Source organism: Epinephelus fuscoguttatus, linkage group LG3, assembly GCF_011397635.1.
Source record: "Epinephelus fuscoguttatus linkage group LG3, E.fuscoguttatus.final_Chr_v1".
NCBI classification, from domain to species: Eukaryota; Metazoa; Chordata; class Actinopteri; order Perciformes; family Serranidae; genus Epinephelus; species Epinephelus fuscoguttatus.
Window position 1 is genome coordinate 32,148,323 of NC_064754.1, and position 16,124 is coordinate 32,164,446.

The 16,124-nt window shown below is 41.1% G+C and overlaps 1 protein-coding gene across 6 annotated transcripts in view; it reads left to right on the plus strand.

The window, feature by feature from the left end:
• add3a (adducin 3 (gamma) a) overlaps nucleotides 1-14,937 on the plus strand; it is a 130,342-nt gene extending 115,405 nt beyond the window's left edge. For 3 of the 6 annotated variants that reach the window (XM_049567311.1, XM_049567301.1, XM_049567303.1), the window contains 6 exons: nucleotides 947-1,051; nucleotides 1,210-1,296; nucleotides 2,227-2,250; nucleotides 2,998-3,121; nucleotides 7,348-7,440; nucleotides 11,933-14,937. In XM_049567311.1, the coding sequence (XP_049423268.1) occupies nucleotides 947-1,051; nucleotides 1,210-1,296; nucleotides 2,227-2,250; nucleotides 2,998-3,121; nucleotides 7,348-7,440; nucleotides 11,933-12,183 (684 nt within the window). In that variant the 3' untranslated portion in view covers nucleotides 12,184-14,937. The remainder of the gene's footprint in view (nucleotides 1-946; nucleotides 1,052-1,209; nucleotides 1,297-2,226; nucleotides 2,251-2,997; nucleotides 3,122-7,347; nucleotides 7,441-11,932) is intronic. The other 3 variants (XM_049567325.1, XM_049567320.1, XM_049567334.1) reach the window with 3 other exon arrangements.
• The last annotated feature ends 1,187 nt before the right edge of the window (nucleotides 14,938-16,124 follow it).

Here is a 16,124-nt window from a genome sequence, read left to right on the forward strand (position 1 = left end):
CAGCTCATTGGCTCAGCCCCTCCTCGCCCTGCTTTCTGTCTCTGCTTGTCAGACCACAAATGAGACTGAGCTAGCAAGCTACCCTATGGTCTCTCCGCCACTGTGGACTTTTTCCCTGGGAGGAGAGCAAGCAGTAGCACAGGAGACAGTTGGGGGGGGTCCTTCTCCGAGGATCTAGCTAAAATAAGCTACAATAAATGGGAACATGAAACAGCTGTGAGCCTTTGGCTGTGGTTAGCAGAAGGCAAAACTATTTGAAACATTATCTCTCCATCTCTGAAACACTGACATGTGTTTGTTTCATTTATAGTCAGACTCTCTTTTAGATTCTTGTTTCAATAAGTCAGTGTTCCTTTTTGGGATGCTTTGCAGTGTAGGCAGCAATTGCTAATGCTGGGATAACAACTATCTCTGCAGGACTCTCCACCATTACGTCAAGCTTTCAGAGTCTGAAGGGATGCACATGCACATCTGTATTTGTAGAACAGCCAATAGGAACACACGTCTCTCTAAAATGACCTGTGATTGGCCAAAGTCTCCCATCACAGGCGAGACTTTCTAAAGTCTGAAAACAGAGACAAGAGGAGGTGCAGAAGTCTAGTTTTCTCTCAGTCCACTTGAATTACAAAATGCTCAAAGGTTATTATGGGAATTTTGCCCAGTTAAGCCAAAATTTAAACTGCCTACCTAGTAGGTTTTTATCAGAGCTCCTGACTGCTGGATGCTCATATATTTTTAGTCCCTCAGTTTTTATCCCACACTTTAATATTTAAAAAAATATATATTGTAAGCATAGAATAGATGTGTTTTTAAAAAAGTGCTTTATAAATAGGGTTATACATTCAATAGTCGCATCAGAGGTTTTTACATGTTTTTACTGTGTCAGGTTGTAATTCTGAGCAGATAGTTTTAATCTCACGTGTTTTCACCTCCTCTTCTTCTATAGTGGATGAAGGCGGAGGAAACAGGAACCCCAATCCGAATCGAGGACCCCAATCAGTTTGTCCCTCTCAACACAGACCCCACTGAAGTGCTGCAGAAGAGAAACAAAGTGAGTCTTAACTATTCTCTCCTCTCAGTCAGCAATGTTACATGTGAAGTTGTACAAATTTCAGCGTTTCAGTCAATTTAATTTGAGCTCTGAATTGTCCATAATTTTAAATCAAAGTCACTGCTAAAGCTTCCATCGTGTGTTTTGTCCTATCACAGATCAGAGAGCAGAACCGCTTTGATATGACGTCATCGGGGCCACGCTCTCAGCACCTTGCAGGCATCCCTATAGATGAACCGCGACGGGTAAAAATTTGCTGTCTTTGATGTCCAAATCTAAATTCACTTGGTTTGCTGGCATTACAGTCTGATTTAGATCTGTTCACACTGGGTCTGACACCAAGACCTGTTTTAGATCACCTTTATACTTGGCTGTAGTTGCCCTCCATATCACCTTGCCTACAGTTAGAGATATACGAAAAATACAACAAAAGTTTAGAAAAATAAACTTTAAAAAAATATCTGAATTAATGCAGATGGCTTTTAACAGTTTGATGTTCCCGCCTAACAGAAAAGTGTTTTGTTTCCTGCCGAAAGAGGCACCTGTTCACTTTAACAGAGTTGTCTGACACTGAAGGCAGCTCAGAAAGTAATGATGGAAATTAAGAGCAAGAAATCAGATTTTCATGGAGAGTTCGCATCCATTTTTACCCCTTTTTAAATTTACACATTATAACACACACATTTTTTCTCTTCTTCTTCAGAGCCAGACACATTTACTCCACATTTAGTTTTCAGGATTTCGGCAGATGGTCTATAAAGATCCAGTATATGTGTCTGTAACCATTCGGCCTCCCTGCTGCACTGGAGCAACAATACACATTTCCCTAAATACTTGTTTATTGAGAAATAACTCAGAGGTGTTTTCAGTTATTCTGACTGATTAGACACAAGTGAAAACACCTGTGCTGGCATTGAATTGTTGTGATGGAGCTTTAATCACCTGCCTCAGTGGTTCACTGGAGAGCATAGCCAGTTTAATGACACCTTGTGGCCACTAGGTGGAGACAAGTGAGCACATTTAGCAACCTTACCTCTTGTAAGTTTTATAGATGTACGTAGTTATGAAAGACTGAATGAAATAGACAGTAATGAACACATAAAACGTAAGATAAAAAATATCAAATTAAGACATTTCCATGCTGATGGTTTTGTGGTTGGTGTCTTGTCTTGAAGGATCTGGTGCAGATAAAAGTTCTGGTAAATATCCACAAGTGTTTTTCTAAATGTCACCGTTTGCAGTGGTGCTTTTATTTGACTGTAGTTTTTTGTGAGTTTTTTTTTATACCTTTTTGCCCGTTCAGAACAAAAACACTGCATGTGTTTATAAATGTTGTTTTTGTAAGATTCTAAATTCATTTACACCACTTATAATTCTGTTTCAGACAATGTTGCACTTCTTGTTTTCCCGTGTGTGAGATCTGGAAATGAAATGTTATGTTGGAGCATGATGGTTTCAGGAGAGATTTTTTAGCAAAAATCTGAGCAGACGTGTCACAAATGTGTGTTGTTGTGTGCATGTGTGTGACTTGTTTTGTTAGGTGCCCCCAGTGTAAACTCCATCAGTACGCTTTTGGAGTGTTTATTATTCCACAGTCTGTTAAAAAGATGTTGGGGTTTATCAGGCTAATTGGTTGAAGATTTCTGCGTGGAGTTGATGATTAGATGAGTTCTGTTTGATGTGGTCGACACTTTTATCTTTATATGATCTGTTGTAGTCATGTTATAATGAATGATTGTACCCCTCAGACACTGTGTGTGTGTGTGTGTGTGTGTGTGTGTGTGTGTGTGTGTTTAAGAGGAAGAGGAAAAAGGAGAGGGATTTGTTTTTTGTATGTGCATGCATTTGTGCTCTGATGCGTTCGTCTGTGTGTCTGTGTGTGTGTGTGTGTGTGTGTGTGTGTGCTCTAATGCCCATGCTCACCCCTCTCCCTGTCTCCTCCCCAGCCATACGTGCCCACAGAGGAGGAGCAGATGGCTCCCCTGCCTCCCAACCCCTTCAGTGAGCTGTCAGAGAAGGAGCTGAAGGAGTACTGCAAGAACGTGGAGAGGAGGCAACTTGGCCTCAGCGGTACGACACACATGCATGGAAACACGCACTCAAACAAACGTGTAAACTCCCACGCGTACAGTACACACCAGCCCGTAAATTCATGACTGTTCATAGGTGTGTGGATTTGATTCTGAACTCTTTCACGCTCAACTTGCAAACACCACAAGAGCCCGGCTCACACTGAGAGACATATGGACTGCACACACTGACACACACAAACACACACACAGTGACGTCCTCGTAGCCAAAAGCTTTATGTGAGCAGCAAACAATCCTCCCAATCTGTGAAGGTTCATTTAACATCACATTATTGAGCAGATTTACAACAGTCATTCAATAATCAATCTGTAAGGCACAATTTGTTTTGATTAATCTGAGCCCTTAAAAAGATTTTGAGTAAGTGGCAAGTCTTTGCTGTCTTTAATGATGTGTGCTCTAATTTTTGGCTGTTCGTATTAGAGCCTTCTCATGTGTCACCAGGGTCAAAAGTATCAGCCAATCTTGTTTTATCAGAGATCAGAAATCAATCGCAGCAATATATGTTTCTTAGGTTGTATTTTAATGGATCATTTTAACCTCAGTTTCTCTTAAATTGAATTTATTGTGCTTTGATTGATAGTTATTTATTATAGTTACATATTTAGTTCATTGTCTTGAATTTGCAGCTGTTGCTGCCGTCTTTTAAATTAAAATTTATCCTCAACTGTAAAAAATCCTGCTCCCAACATACTTCATTTGTATTTCAACTAGTTGATTACAAAATTATCCAGTATACCGTTATCTTATTTCTATTATAAGCCAGATATTGGTATCAGCCTCAAAATCTGACATGACCATGACATGCACCGAGAGTTAAATCTATTGGATTTGAACTGAGAATAAAGTCCCAGTCTAGCTGGTGCCAGGTGACTTCCTCCCTCCATGAGCTTTCTCTTTCCTTTTCAAAGACTTTCAACTGCAGCAAAGACGAGACCCTAACAGCCAGATGTGAGCACGTCCTGCTGAAGTCTGTTAAAGTTGTTAACAAGCTCCATCTGACATTTTCAAGTGCTCAGAATCAGCTAAAACAGCTGGAGCAGATTTCAAACTGAGTTCAAACCAAATCAGGATTTCTTAGAACTGGCAAATCCGTCCCTCCTCTTCCTCCTCATATCTTGACTTGCAGATTGATTACTGTTCAGGTTGAGTCTGTCCTGCGCTCTCTCAGCAGTAAACATCCATATTATCACCATAGTGATCCCAGAGGATTCTAACACACTGCCTGGGGTATCACATACAAACACACACCTACATATCGCCTAACATGAGGGCTTGTTCCCGCAGGCTCTACTGCTGCCATCATCCATGTTAACCTTGTGTGCACACACGCTCGTACACACAGGATTGTCAATGCTAATCATATTAGCCCTCTGTCCCACTGCCTTTCAGGCAGGCAGGGGGGAAATCAATAGTGAACAGATAGTGATGGGGGGTTGTCCACTAGTCCCCATTCTGCATACGCTCCCTCCATGTTGGACCAGATTAATGTGTATACTGGTGTACATGTGTGTGTACATCAGTATACACATGGTCATGAGTGTTTATAGGATCATCCACATGGATCATCCTTATGTGTATATGAAACATGGTGCAATGTGTGTGTGTGTGTGTGTGTGTGTGTGTGTGTGTGTGCGCACGCGCGTGCGTGTACATGTACTGTATGAGAGGTCGGTGTGACTAAGATGGCAGACCGAACAGACAGCAGGTCTTCACACCCGCCACATGAGCAGAGCCCGTTGCTATGACACTGTTGCCCCCACAGCCCCACGAATCCCCGGTGGCCAATCTGGATGCAAGCTGGAGACCGTCTGTAATGGCCTGATATATGCCTGGGCCACACACACACACGTACACACACACATGCGCACACACACTTACAGGTTTAGCCTGTGATTGAAAGTGTTCAGTCAACTCTGTAAATTCATTTTGTAAGTTAAAGTGTGATCATTATAAATGTATAGAGTATGAAATGCGTATACTGCAGCTGTCAGATGGAAACTTAAGTGTTGCCTAAGGTGCACTTAAATTGAGCTTAGTAATTTTCGACATGACAGGACTCATGTAGCTCACACCATGTTTGAAAAATGCACAGTTCACTCCTCAGATCTCAACTAAATGCATGTAACATCTGATGGAGAACATATTAGCACTTTCACTGCACAGACCAGGCTGTTGTGCAACCACGTTCTATAATGCTGTTGTGAATAACTGTGGTGCGTCAGCCAACTGAATGTGTAACCCTGAATGTGTCAATGAATGTGTTAAAGTAATATGGGAATGTCTTTCATTCATACTAATCAGTGTTTAAAACTAATGAAGCTACTACTGCTGAGCTGCACTGTAACATTATCTGTACGTATAAAAGGTGTTTTTTAAAAGCTGTTTTTATCATGGACGAGATACAAAACATGTACTCGGTTGTTTTTCATGCATTAAGAGCCAGGACGTGGCCTAAAGGTCCAGTGTGTAGGATTTAGGGGGATATATGGACAGAATTTGAATAAGAATTATGTTTTGTTTGATGTAAAATCACCTGTAAATGAGATGTTGCATTTTCATTCATTACTACGAAAGGAGGAGGTCCTCATCCAACATTTTGCAGTGGCATGTTTCTACAGTAATCCAGAATGGACAAACCAAACACTGGCACACTAGCTCTAGATAGGGCCATTCGCATTTTCACATCAGCCACTGTAGTTAGCAGCCAAACTGCTCTACCTTCTAGGAACCTTGAAGATCTTTGAATAACTTGGTCCAGTCGTTTTGGAGAGGAGGAGACCTCTGCAGATGATTTGGCACCCAGTAAAAAGCTCCTTAACAATTAAAATTGAAGTAATTCTAACTGGGAGTTCACGCTTGGCAAACGGGAGGAATTTCAGCTGGTTGCAATTTGCAGTCCTCGCCGCTAGATGGCACCAAATACTACACACTGCTCCTTTAAGGTAGTCTTGGAAATTTAAAAAATATGATGGTAGGATGTGAAATAAGAACATTCTTATTGTTTAGTAGGCCTTTGCACACTAAATCCTTATTTTTTGATTGAAATTGTCGCACGACTTCACGTGTCAATCACATTTGCACACTGAGTTCAAAACTTTTGCCCAGCATTAAAATTTTTGGAACAGGTTAAATTTTCTGCGTTCTTTGCATCTGTCAGAAGCCTTCAGAGACGTCTGACCAAGAGTCAGTGAAGAAAATGTGGCAGCTCATGTTCAGCAGGTCAGATAGTATTATTCAGGTGGATGATGATGAGGAGGAGGAGGAGGAGGTGGACAGTACACAGAATGTGGAGACAGAGAGGGAGGACAGCGCAGCCCCTTTGTGCAGCTGCAGTGCCAAATGAAAGACAGGGAGGGAGTGATGACAGCCAGATAGGTGGAGAGAGGCAAAGGAGGAAATGCGTCACACATTGGAGTCAGTGTGCAAGGTTTCTGTGCAGATTTTTTTCAGATGACAGATTTTTTAAAAATGCATCCGAAAAAACAGGCTCAGTGTGCAAAGGCCTTTAGGATATAAAGTGCATTAAAAGTTGGTATTGCTCCTCTTGTTAATTCTTAACCAAAAAATTTGATGATATAATTTGGCTAACAAGTTCATCATGATACAGTTCCGCTAAAAATTAAAATACACTATTAGATAATGGGCAGCCTTAGCTTTAATATATTTAATCTCCCTCGTTTTTCCTGTGAAAGTGCCCAAAGATTTTTGTATTTTTGTCCATCACATATTTAAAGCAGATAAATGGCCTTATTGTTAGCATGTTTTGTGTTAGCATGTTGCGCAAGGAGCTAGCTAGCTGCTCTGGTAATCCAACCTGCAGCCTCTGAGTTCAGAGCGTCTGCCCCGTCAGTGTGACATTAAGGCACAACAGAATGTTACAGTGCACGCTCAGCCACCAGGAGAATCACGTAACAAACGGCGGCTGTCCGAGAGCCTGACAATCAACAGACAAGGATTTTTGTGAAATTTTGTGGAAAAACAGCTGTGCATGGCCTGATTCTAACATGTGTGTGTTACCACTAATCTCTCAACCCCTCCCTCCACTCCCTCACCCTCCCTCTGACCCTTCATCCCAAATCCCCCTCCCCAACCTCTCATCCCACTCACCCCTGCTGTCGTCCCACTACTTCAATCCTCTACACCACCCTGCAATCCTCTCATCCGTCCCTCACCCCGCCTCGACCCCCTCCCCACCCTCCCTGCAGATGGAGAGCACGAGCTAACCTCCGACGACGGCTCCACTCTCTCTCAGTCTCTGTCTCTCACCCAGTCTCCGCAAAGCACTCCAGCTAAAGAAGGTATCGCTCACTCAGAGACAGAGACACTTTGTCTGAATGATCTTCACTGCCTTGCTGTGTGTCTTTAAAATCAGATGTGTCTTTGCATGAGAGTGCAAATTAAAATGAAATGGACTCAGAGCTCAGTATGCAATGTCTAAACTACTGATCTGTGCTATAAGTTTGTACTGCACTAACCATTTTTCATGTAAAAGCTCACCCGTCTACATAATGAAACTGCAATAGTGTCCCGTCTGTTTAAAACCTAATTTGTCCTTTTTTTACCACAAATACATTTCTGCTGTTGGTTATGAAAACTCATCAGTACTCGCCAGAAGCGATGAAGCAGACCTTAAAGGCACTTATTTTACATTACTGCTGACAGTTTTTTAAAGCATACATTTATAATTTCTACATTCAGGGTACAAAAACAGATTCAGAGCCACTGGTTGCCTTCAGCACAATATGAGAAACATGTCGTAAATAATCCTTTAAGATAGTTAAATCCATCACAGGAGCAGCTCTGTTACCTTGTTCGAACTGCTTTTGAAAGCTCTCCTTATTGGTGCATGTAGGGACGTCAAAGACCAAATTCACATTGTTCTTTTCAGAGTGTCCATGTTGGCTTATTGCGTGTTGTCTTCTGGCTTTGATTGTGATGTCGTAGTTTGACATTTTGCGAAGACTTTGCTGACTTGCAATGAGTTAGACAGAAAGATCGATACCTGTCTTATGTCTGTACGTTTAGAATAGAGCGAGAGCCAGGCAATTAGCATAGCTAGCATAGCATAGTGCTGTTTATCAAGTTAGATTGTTTTGGAGTGAATTGCTGAGTGTTGGAGATATCGGCCATAGAGATGTCCGCCTTCTCTCCAATGTAATGGCACTACATGGCACTCAGCTTGTGGTGCTCAAAGTGCCAAAAAAATAACATTTGCAGACTCAACCGCAATGTCACTTTCCAGAAATCATGACCCAGTTACTCAAGATAATCCGCAGACCTTGTTGTGAGCAGTTTCATGTGGGAACTATTTTCTTTCAACTGAACGACATCTGCCAGCCATGTCACTGTGCAGAGGGAAGCGTGCATCGCCAAGCAGCGTTGATCAAATATAAACCAAGATTCTTTCACTGTGTTGCCTATTTCTTGCCTCAGATGTTTTCAGAAATGTGTTTTGGCTGTAATAGGAGGTCGTTTGTTACCATTCAACCGCCATAGTGTCAAATGGACAAGTTCACATTATGTCACCTACCAGCCGGAGCTCTTAAGCATATGACACAGTCCTTTTTCACTGTTCTCTCTGGTCACGTAGCACCAATTCCAAAAGTATTTATGTCTTTCTACTGCAAAGACAGCCTAGTTTTATGAAAAGACTATCTCTCCAGTGGTGAAATACTTCTTTATTACTCAGACGTAAAAGTGGTGTCGATCTCCTCGTCCAACTCCTGGCAAGAAACCAAATAATTTTTTTTTTCCCTAAAACAACAAACTATGCCTTTTAAAGGAGGCAAATCAAGTTTTGGGCACGTTAACTCTTAATCTTGAATGCTGGAGTGTCCTTAAATGCACCACTTACTAGCATTGTCAAAAGGAGTTCACATCAATATGAGTTCTTTTGCCCCGTCTCTTTCCTTTGTGTAAAACATCACAGACCTGCTGGGTTGGTAACATTAGTGTGCTATGATGTCACCTCACATGATTTCTGGGTACTGAATTGTTACCTCTTGCTTCCATTTGGATCTACAGTTTCGTAACAATTAACCTACACAGAAATTCTTGGGTCTGACATTTGAAGCCAGTTGGTGTACCTCCAAGAAAGACAAAGATCACAGCGGCTTCCTTACAGGCTGTAAATAATGACACTATGGGATTGACTTCCTTTCAGCTTCCCTCCAGCACAAACACGCAAAACCACACAATGAGTAACAATTAACCCACGACAGCACATTGGCTCAGGGGACCCATAATTTCTGACACCACCGCTATGAGGTCAGCATGTACAGTAGATGTACTGAAACCGGGTCAGTTGTTGTGTGAGCTGCTTTCTAATGTCGCACTGTGTTGGGTTTTTTGTGCTCAGATGAAGATAACAGGAGAAGTCATCACCGTTTTCATGTTCAGCAACACGATGCCGCTGCCCTTCATTCTCTGACCTGCATTCACAGCCCAGAGAAAGAGATGTGACACTAGCGGGCCTGTTACATGAACAGTCATTAAGGGAGAGGGTGTAGGTCGCTGCTCAAAGCCCCAATTTTTTTTAAGGTGAAAGGAGGACAGAGTCTCTGTGCTATCAGGTCACTGGAGCTTTACGCAGGGATGTTATGAAATATGTAGAGCACTGGGACAGCATGTCCCTTTGTGTGAGGTGGAAGTTCAACACACAGTTCAGATGGTATTAGTGTGTTCAGAACAGCAAAGCCTCACATGAACGACATGTGCAGAGTGAGACATACATAGGGTGGACACAGTAACATGATGAACACCTGTAATATATAGTTCAGTTTTATACACTGTTCCTGCTAAAAGTAGAACTTTGGTGAAGCTTATAATGTTCCGTGACCGTCTCAGCATACACTATGTGATAACCTGAGTGCACCTTTGCAAGAATGCTTTAAAAAAGTCCTGAGTTACTTTGGTTTGAGGAAAGTGAGAAGTTGGACTGAGTGGCAAAGTAAAGCTTGGAAAATTAGGCAAACTGTAATGAATAATATACAAATACAATATGAGATCAGTTTATTTGTTGAATGTTTAATATAAATGTTTGGGTTCAGGCAAAGATTAGGTTCATAAACAGCTGTTTAGGTTACGGTTTTGCTAGCTTTTGCTAAAAGTGGTGAGACGACCCAGTGGGAGCTGTCGAACGCACACAAGTCACGCAACATTCTCTGTGATGCAGGATTTCAGGCACCACCCCAGGGTGAAATACCAGATATTTTGGGAGTCTCATTCTTTTTTATTTGAAACAGAAGAAGGGAGGATTTCACACAACTTTTACTTGATGATCTCGTGGCTTTTTATATTTAATCATTTTACAAGCATGTTGGTGAGCTCACCCCTCATATGATGGACATGATCCTAACGTCTTCTGTGGATAAACTACTATATATTTGGGTAACACTTTACTTGAAGGTATCTACGTAAGAGTGACATGACACTGTCATAACTGTGACATGACACGGTCATGAACCTGTCATGAACATTATGTACATGTCATAAACGTTTATGACTGCTGTCATTAAGTGTCATTTTGTTTTTGTAATGAAAGTTGACATTGTTTGGGTTGTCATGATTATGACAGCTTGACATTAATCAAAGTGACATTACCAGAAGTTGCCTTTGTCATGATGTCTTTGTTTGGGATGTCCATCTTGACATTATCAGGATGACATTACCAGAGGATGTCTTAATGTTAATGTCAAGTTGTCATTATAAGGACATCCCAAACAAATTTAATGTCAAGTTGTCATGACAAAGACCATTTCTGGTAACGTCACTTTGATTAATTTCAGGTCGTCATAATAAGGACATCCCAAACAAATTTAATGTCAACTTGTCATTACAAAAACCGAATGACACTTAATGTCAGCAGTCATAAACGTTTATGACATGTACATAATGTTTATGACAAGTTCGTGACAGTGTCATGTCATAGTTATGACAGTGTCATGTCACCCTTATGTAGATGGGTCCATGTCATGGGTTCGACAGCCCATTGGTTCGACATCCCATTAGTCCGACTGTCCGCGGTGCTGAATGGCTCGCGGCGGGCGTATGGTGCGACTGACAGTCTCTGTGACTTCATTTTGCATTGTCTGTGCTTGTCATTGACTTTAGGCCTTGACACACCAGGGCAGTGGTGAATAAATGACACTGAAATACTCAGCTATGAGTACTTTCAGTCAAAACTATTCACACCGGCAAAGATGCAAATTAGAAACAGTTGCTATTGTGGTAAGGTTATGATGTGACATCTACTCTGCACAATGTGATTGGTGCATCCTTTATTAGAGGTGTAAAAGCTTGAAAAAAAAGTAACTTCAACCTTAAAAAAAAGCTTAAAGAAGCTGTTTCACTGCATAATATCCACGTTCTGTGTCAAAGTGCTCATGACCAAACCAAAGGTACAAAAACATATATATTGATGAGTAAATGAATCACATGAAAAAATGCCCCTCGTGTGTGAAGACCTTTACAGTGAACATAAAGGACATAAGTGTTTCCTGACACCCACAGCGTCAGTGCTTTTTACATATTTTATAAGAAAATTACTGATTTGTTCCATGAGTTAATTTGATTGCAAATTCTGTCTCACTATCTCCCACATGATCCACTCCTCCACATTAGTACATGTTGTTCCCTGATGTTATATCAGGCACAGACCATATGGTTGTTTCGTAGTTGTGGGTGTTGTCTGTTTATAGGGTGTGTCAAGCTGAATTGAGTGATGTGGTCTCCTTTGTTCATTGTTCCCTGTCCTGATCTAACCTGTGTCTCGCTCCCCCCTCCCCTCAGATAACCACACGGGCCTGATGAACGGCAAAGACGACCACGGCGACGTGGATGAGGAGCTGTCCAAGCGCGTCAGCCAGCTTACCACCAGCGTGGAGAGCGTGGAGATCACGGTGCGCTCCGGAGAGAAGATTGAGGAGGCGCTGTCCCCCGAGAGCTCGCCCTCCAAGTCGCCCAACACCAAGAAGAAGAAGAAGTTCCGCACCCCGTCCTTCCTGAAGAAGAACAAAAAGAAAGAGAAGACAGAGGCCTGAGAGGAGCTGGGCAGCGGGGAGCGAGGCAGAAGAAGAAGAGAGGGGCAGCAGCCACCTTTTCTGTTTGTCTGTGTTTTTATTTTGTCTTCGTTTTCAATGTCCTTTTATGTTTTTAATTTTATTTGAATTTTTTTAACAAAAGGTTTTATGTGCAAAAGGCAGAATAATTGATTAGTTAAAAAATTAATTGGTTTGCAACAAAAAAGAAATGTCTCTCCTTCTGCAAAAAGACGAGAATGTTTTTTGGGATGGGCGTATGGGTCCACAAATTAAAGTTGCAGCAGATATGGGGTGACTTTAGTGGGTGTTGGGTGTCTACACACCTGATCACTCATGCAGTACTCTAACAGGGCTCCTTGAAAGTCGTAATGTGTCATTTGAGGCCATTTAGATCCTGAATAACTGGCTCCTCCTGTGTTGTTTCGCAGGCTGAAAATAGAACTTGAAACCACCTCGCATATTTGTTGCTTCAAAATCCAATTTTATTAAATGGTTGGGTTGCAACACGAGTGCTGTACAACTGCACAAAATGAAACTAAACCTTTTTTTATTTAAAGACATCCCCTGGTCTTTAAAGGTTTTGTTTTTACATTCTGGTCACCTGACTCTGTATAGGGAACTGAGAGGCCACGTGAAATTTGAAGTCACACTGGAAAACTGGTCTCAGAAAAAACAACAGCCACAGGGCTTGTGTTGATTTATTTTGCTGTGAGAGATGTTTTCTTTCTGCTCTCTCACACTCTCCAAGCGTCTGATACAAACCCTGTCTTCAGCTGATTGTGGTTGAACTAGAAGATGAGTTAAAGAGTGGACTGGACAAAGATAGTGAGGATGAAGGCTGACGGTTTATCACAACTAAGTTGACGTAATCTCAAAGAGCCGCTGACTCACTCAGAATATTTATGTAGCATTTTCATATCTTCTCCTCTTCATCTCAATGTTTTCTTTCCCTTTTTTTGCCAAACAAAATGGAAGAAAAGAAGAAACAATCTCATTTTAGTGAAGCGTCACTGTGTCTAGTTTGTCATCTCATGAAATCTGATCTTTTTTTATCGAACACAAATTTGGTATTAGTCGACTCTGTTTTGTACTCATTTGTAAGCTTTTACAGAGAATTACAGATGTTACGCATGTTTTCTCTTTTTGCAAGAACTGAATTTATATGGCTGACTATGTTCTGTAGTGATGCCTGATTGCTCAAATTATATTCTAATCTTCAGAGTACACAAATTTACTATATAACACAGATATATGAAAACTGGATATGTTGGCTATAGATTTTTAACTATATATTTTTTATTTTATTGTGCTGCACTTTTCTTGTGGTATATAACACATTTTAGTTGCAGGTGGTTTCACCAGTGAAGGAGATTGTGAAGTATTTGGTTAAAAAAAAACAAAAAAGTTGTGCAAGTAGCAAGCGAGGCATGGTGTCGGAGAAAGGTCAGGACCCAGAAAGTGAGTCGAATGAAAAGAGGGAGTAGTCTTTCATTGGTGTCACGCGTGAGAAATGATCTCTACTTCTCAACTCAACAAAACAGGAAGTGTAGTGTTGAAACGCCAAACTATCTGCAGTCACCAGCTGAAATGAGAATCACGGGTTGTGGAGTGGTGACATCTTTAGTTTGGTGTGTTTGTGTGTTTGTTTTTAAAGCCATATTGTAATTTTTTTCCTCCATTGTTTTAAATGATGAGACAAGGGTTGCGATTATGCCTGCTTGGGGCATCAAGGACCCTCACAAGACCTCTGTTAAATCACCCCAGTGACTGCATCGACACCCCTCAGGCTCCCACAAACTTTATTTTTTTCTCAGTAGCTACTTTCACAGTAGCTACGGTTCTTGCTTAATTTGCCATTTATTTCCTCCTGGAACTGGAACATAATAAGGAGGTCATATGGACATTTTTACTTTTATTTGATCGCTCTGCGAGCCCGATCGTCATTTCAGCTTCTAAAGCCTCCCCTCATGTAATTTCTCTAGTAAACACGATCGTGTTGTAACTGTCAGATGACCCGCAGTTGAACTGCAAAGCCAAAGTGTGATGGGTTGCCACATATCCTCCCCCCCGCAGTTTAACCAGATGTACCAATATCCCAGCTAGCAATGTGAAGTATTGGATTTGGGGGGGAGGAAGGGAGGGAGGGTTTAGGGACACATCTTTAGCTGTGTTAAACGATAGCTTTTGGCTCTGGGCAAAGAGCTGAGGTCACACAACTGGAAGATGGAGAAGGGAGGTGTGAGTTTGGAAATGGAAGTGCATATGTGTGTGTAGTAGAGAGGGGCAGGGGGTAAGGACAACCTGACACTAACGCACCATGTTTTTATCACTCAGACTGTCTTCTTCTTTCATACCATCTCTCTTCCCGGAAAGTTCTTTTTATTTTTCATCCTCCATTTGTATCGCAGTACGTTTTTTTTTTCTTTTAGTTTGCAGAGAGCACTAGGCTTTTTTATTAACCATTTTATGAGCATAAATTGCTCCCAGATGAACTGAATGTGCATTGCATCCTTTTTATTTTCTCCTCTTCTGTTTCCGACTGTTTGCACCTTGCTTTACTAATGCCTCTCTATCCACCTTTTTTTCTGTTTTTTTTTTTTTTTTTTAAAGAGCGAGTTTTGCTTTGGCATGCCAGAATGAGCCAAGCTACTTTGTGACCTGTGAAAATCCTATATAAATGGTTATCTAATGGAGTTGCTTTTAGATGTATTGCTAATCAGTGTAAATTCACAAATAAAACTGTATTTTAAGAAACGGAAGCTCATTTTTCATGTTTGTTCATCACAATTTGCGTTCAGCATAATCCATACACACTCATTTTCCTTTATGCCATTATCATGAATCAAACAGGTATATGATGAAGTGTACATATTCATAGCTTCACAAGCTTAATGCTGCATTTTCATGATGATTTACAGTATTGTAGAGCAGCTTTGAATAGGAGCACCTATGCTGTAATACAGTACTTCAGTGTTAAATGAGCAGGAAAAAAGTAACGTGCCTTTTTTAAAATGTTTATTCATGATGTTAAAAGATGGAAATGTTGTTTGTGTGAATGGTTCCATCAGGAAGTCGCGACACATTTATGGCACCGATTGACTAAATGCAAGTGAGACAATGATCGTAACAGAGGCACAGGAAAAGCGGAAGCACTTGAGCAGACATGCTGTGAAATGCAGAGTGAGCACAATGACACTTGACACAGTGAGATATGCATCGCTGCATGAATGTAGAGACAGACGTGTATAAGAAGGTCTCTCTCCAAAAAGGTGTGTACTCAGAAGATACACATTACCAGAAATTTGACCCTTCAATATGACATATATTTTGTTATTGACAAACTATAAATACTGTGTGGCATCTTGTTTACCTGTAAAGTAATGAATTCTTCAGTATTCTTTAAAGCAGTGGTTTCAAACCTAGGGAAGGACCTTCACAATGGGTTGCAAGTTGGTTACTGGGTAGGCATAAGAAAAATCTCAATTCGAGAAAGATCTCAGTTCTGCGACAGCAATTTAGTTTTATTTTTCAGACTTACCTTTGGTTCTTTCCCGTAAAATACTGTATAACTTTAACCCCATTGGAAAATATTTAGATAAGACAAAATTTGGGGCCTGCATTACCAGCCCGTTCTCATTCCCAGGTGTCAAATACAGCAGCCTGGTCAGTGGCCGTCTGCATCTGATTCTCAAGGCACCCTTGAGCATCTGTAAAAGACGTACTGGGCTTTCAGCTAACACCAGTGTAAACCCATCAACAGCAGTTACGTAGTATAAAGAGCGAGAAAGCAAGGTAGATGGAAGGGAGGGGTGGTGGATGTCTCAAACAATCGCAGGACTTTCACCCTGGAGACCAGTGTGTGTGTGTCTTGTGAAATGATGAGGTTTAATAACTACATTACACAGTCAAAACGTTCTAAGCCTATTAAGTATTTTTGTTGC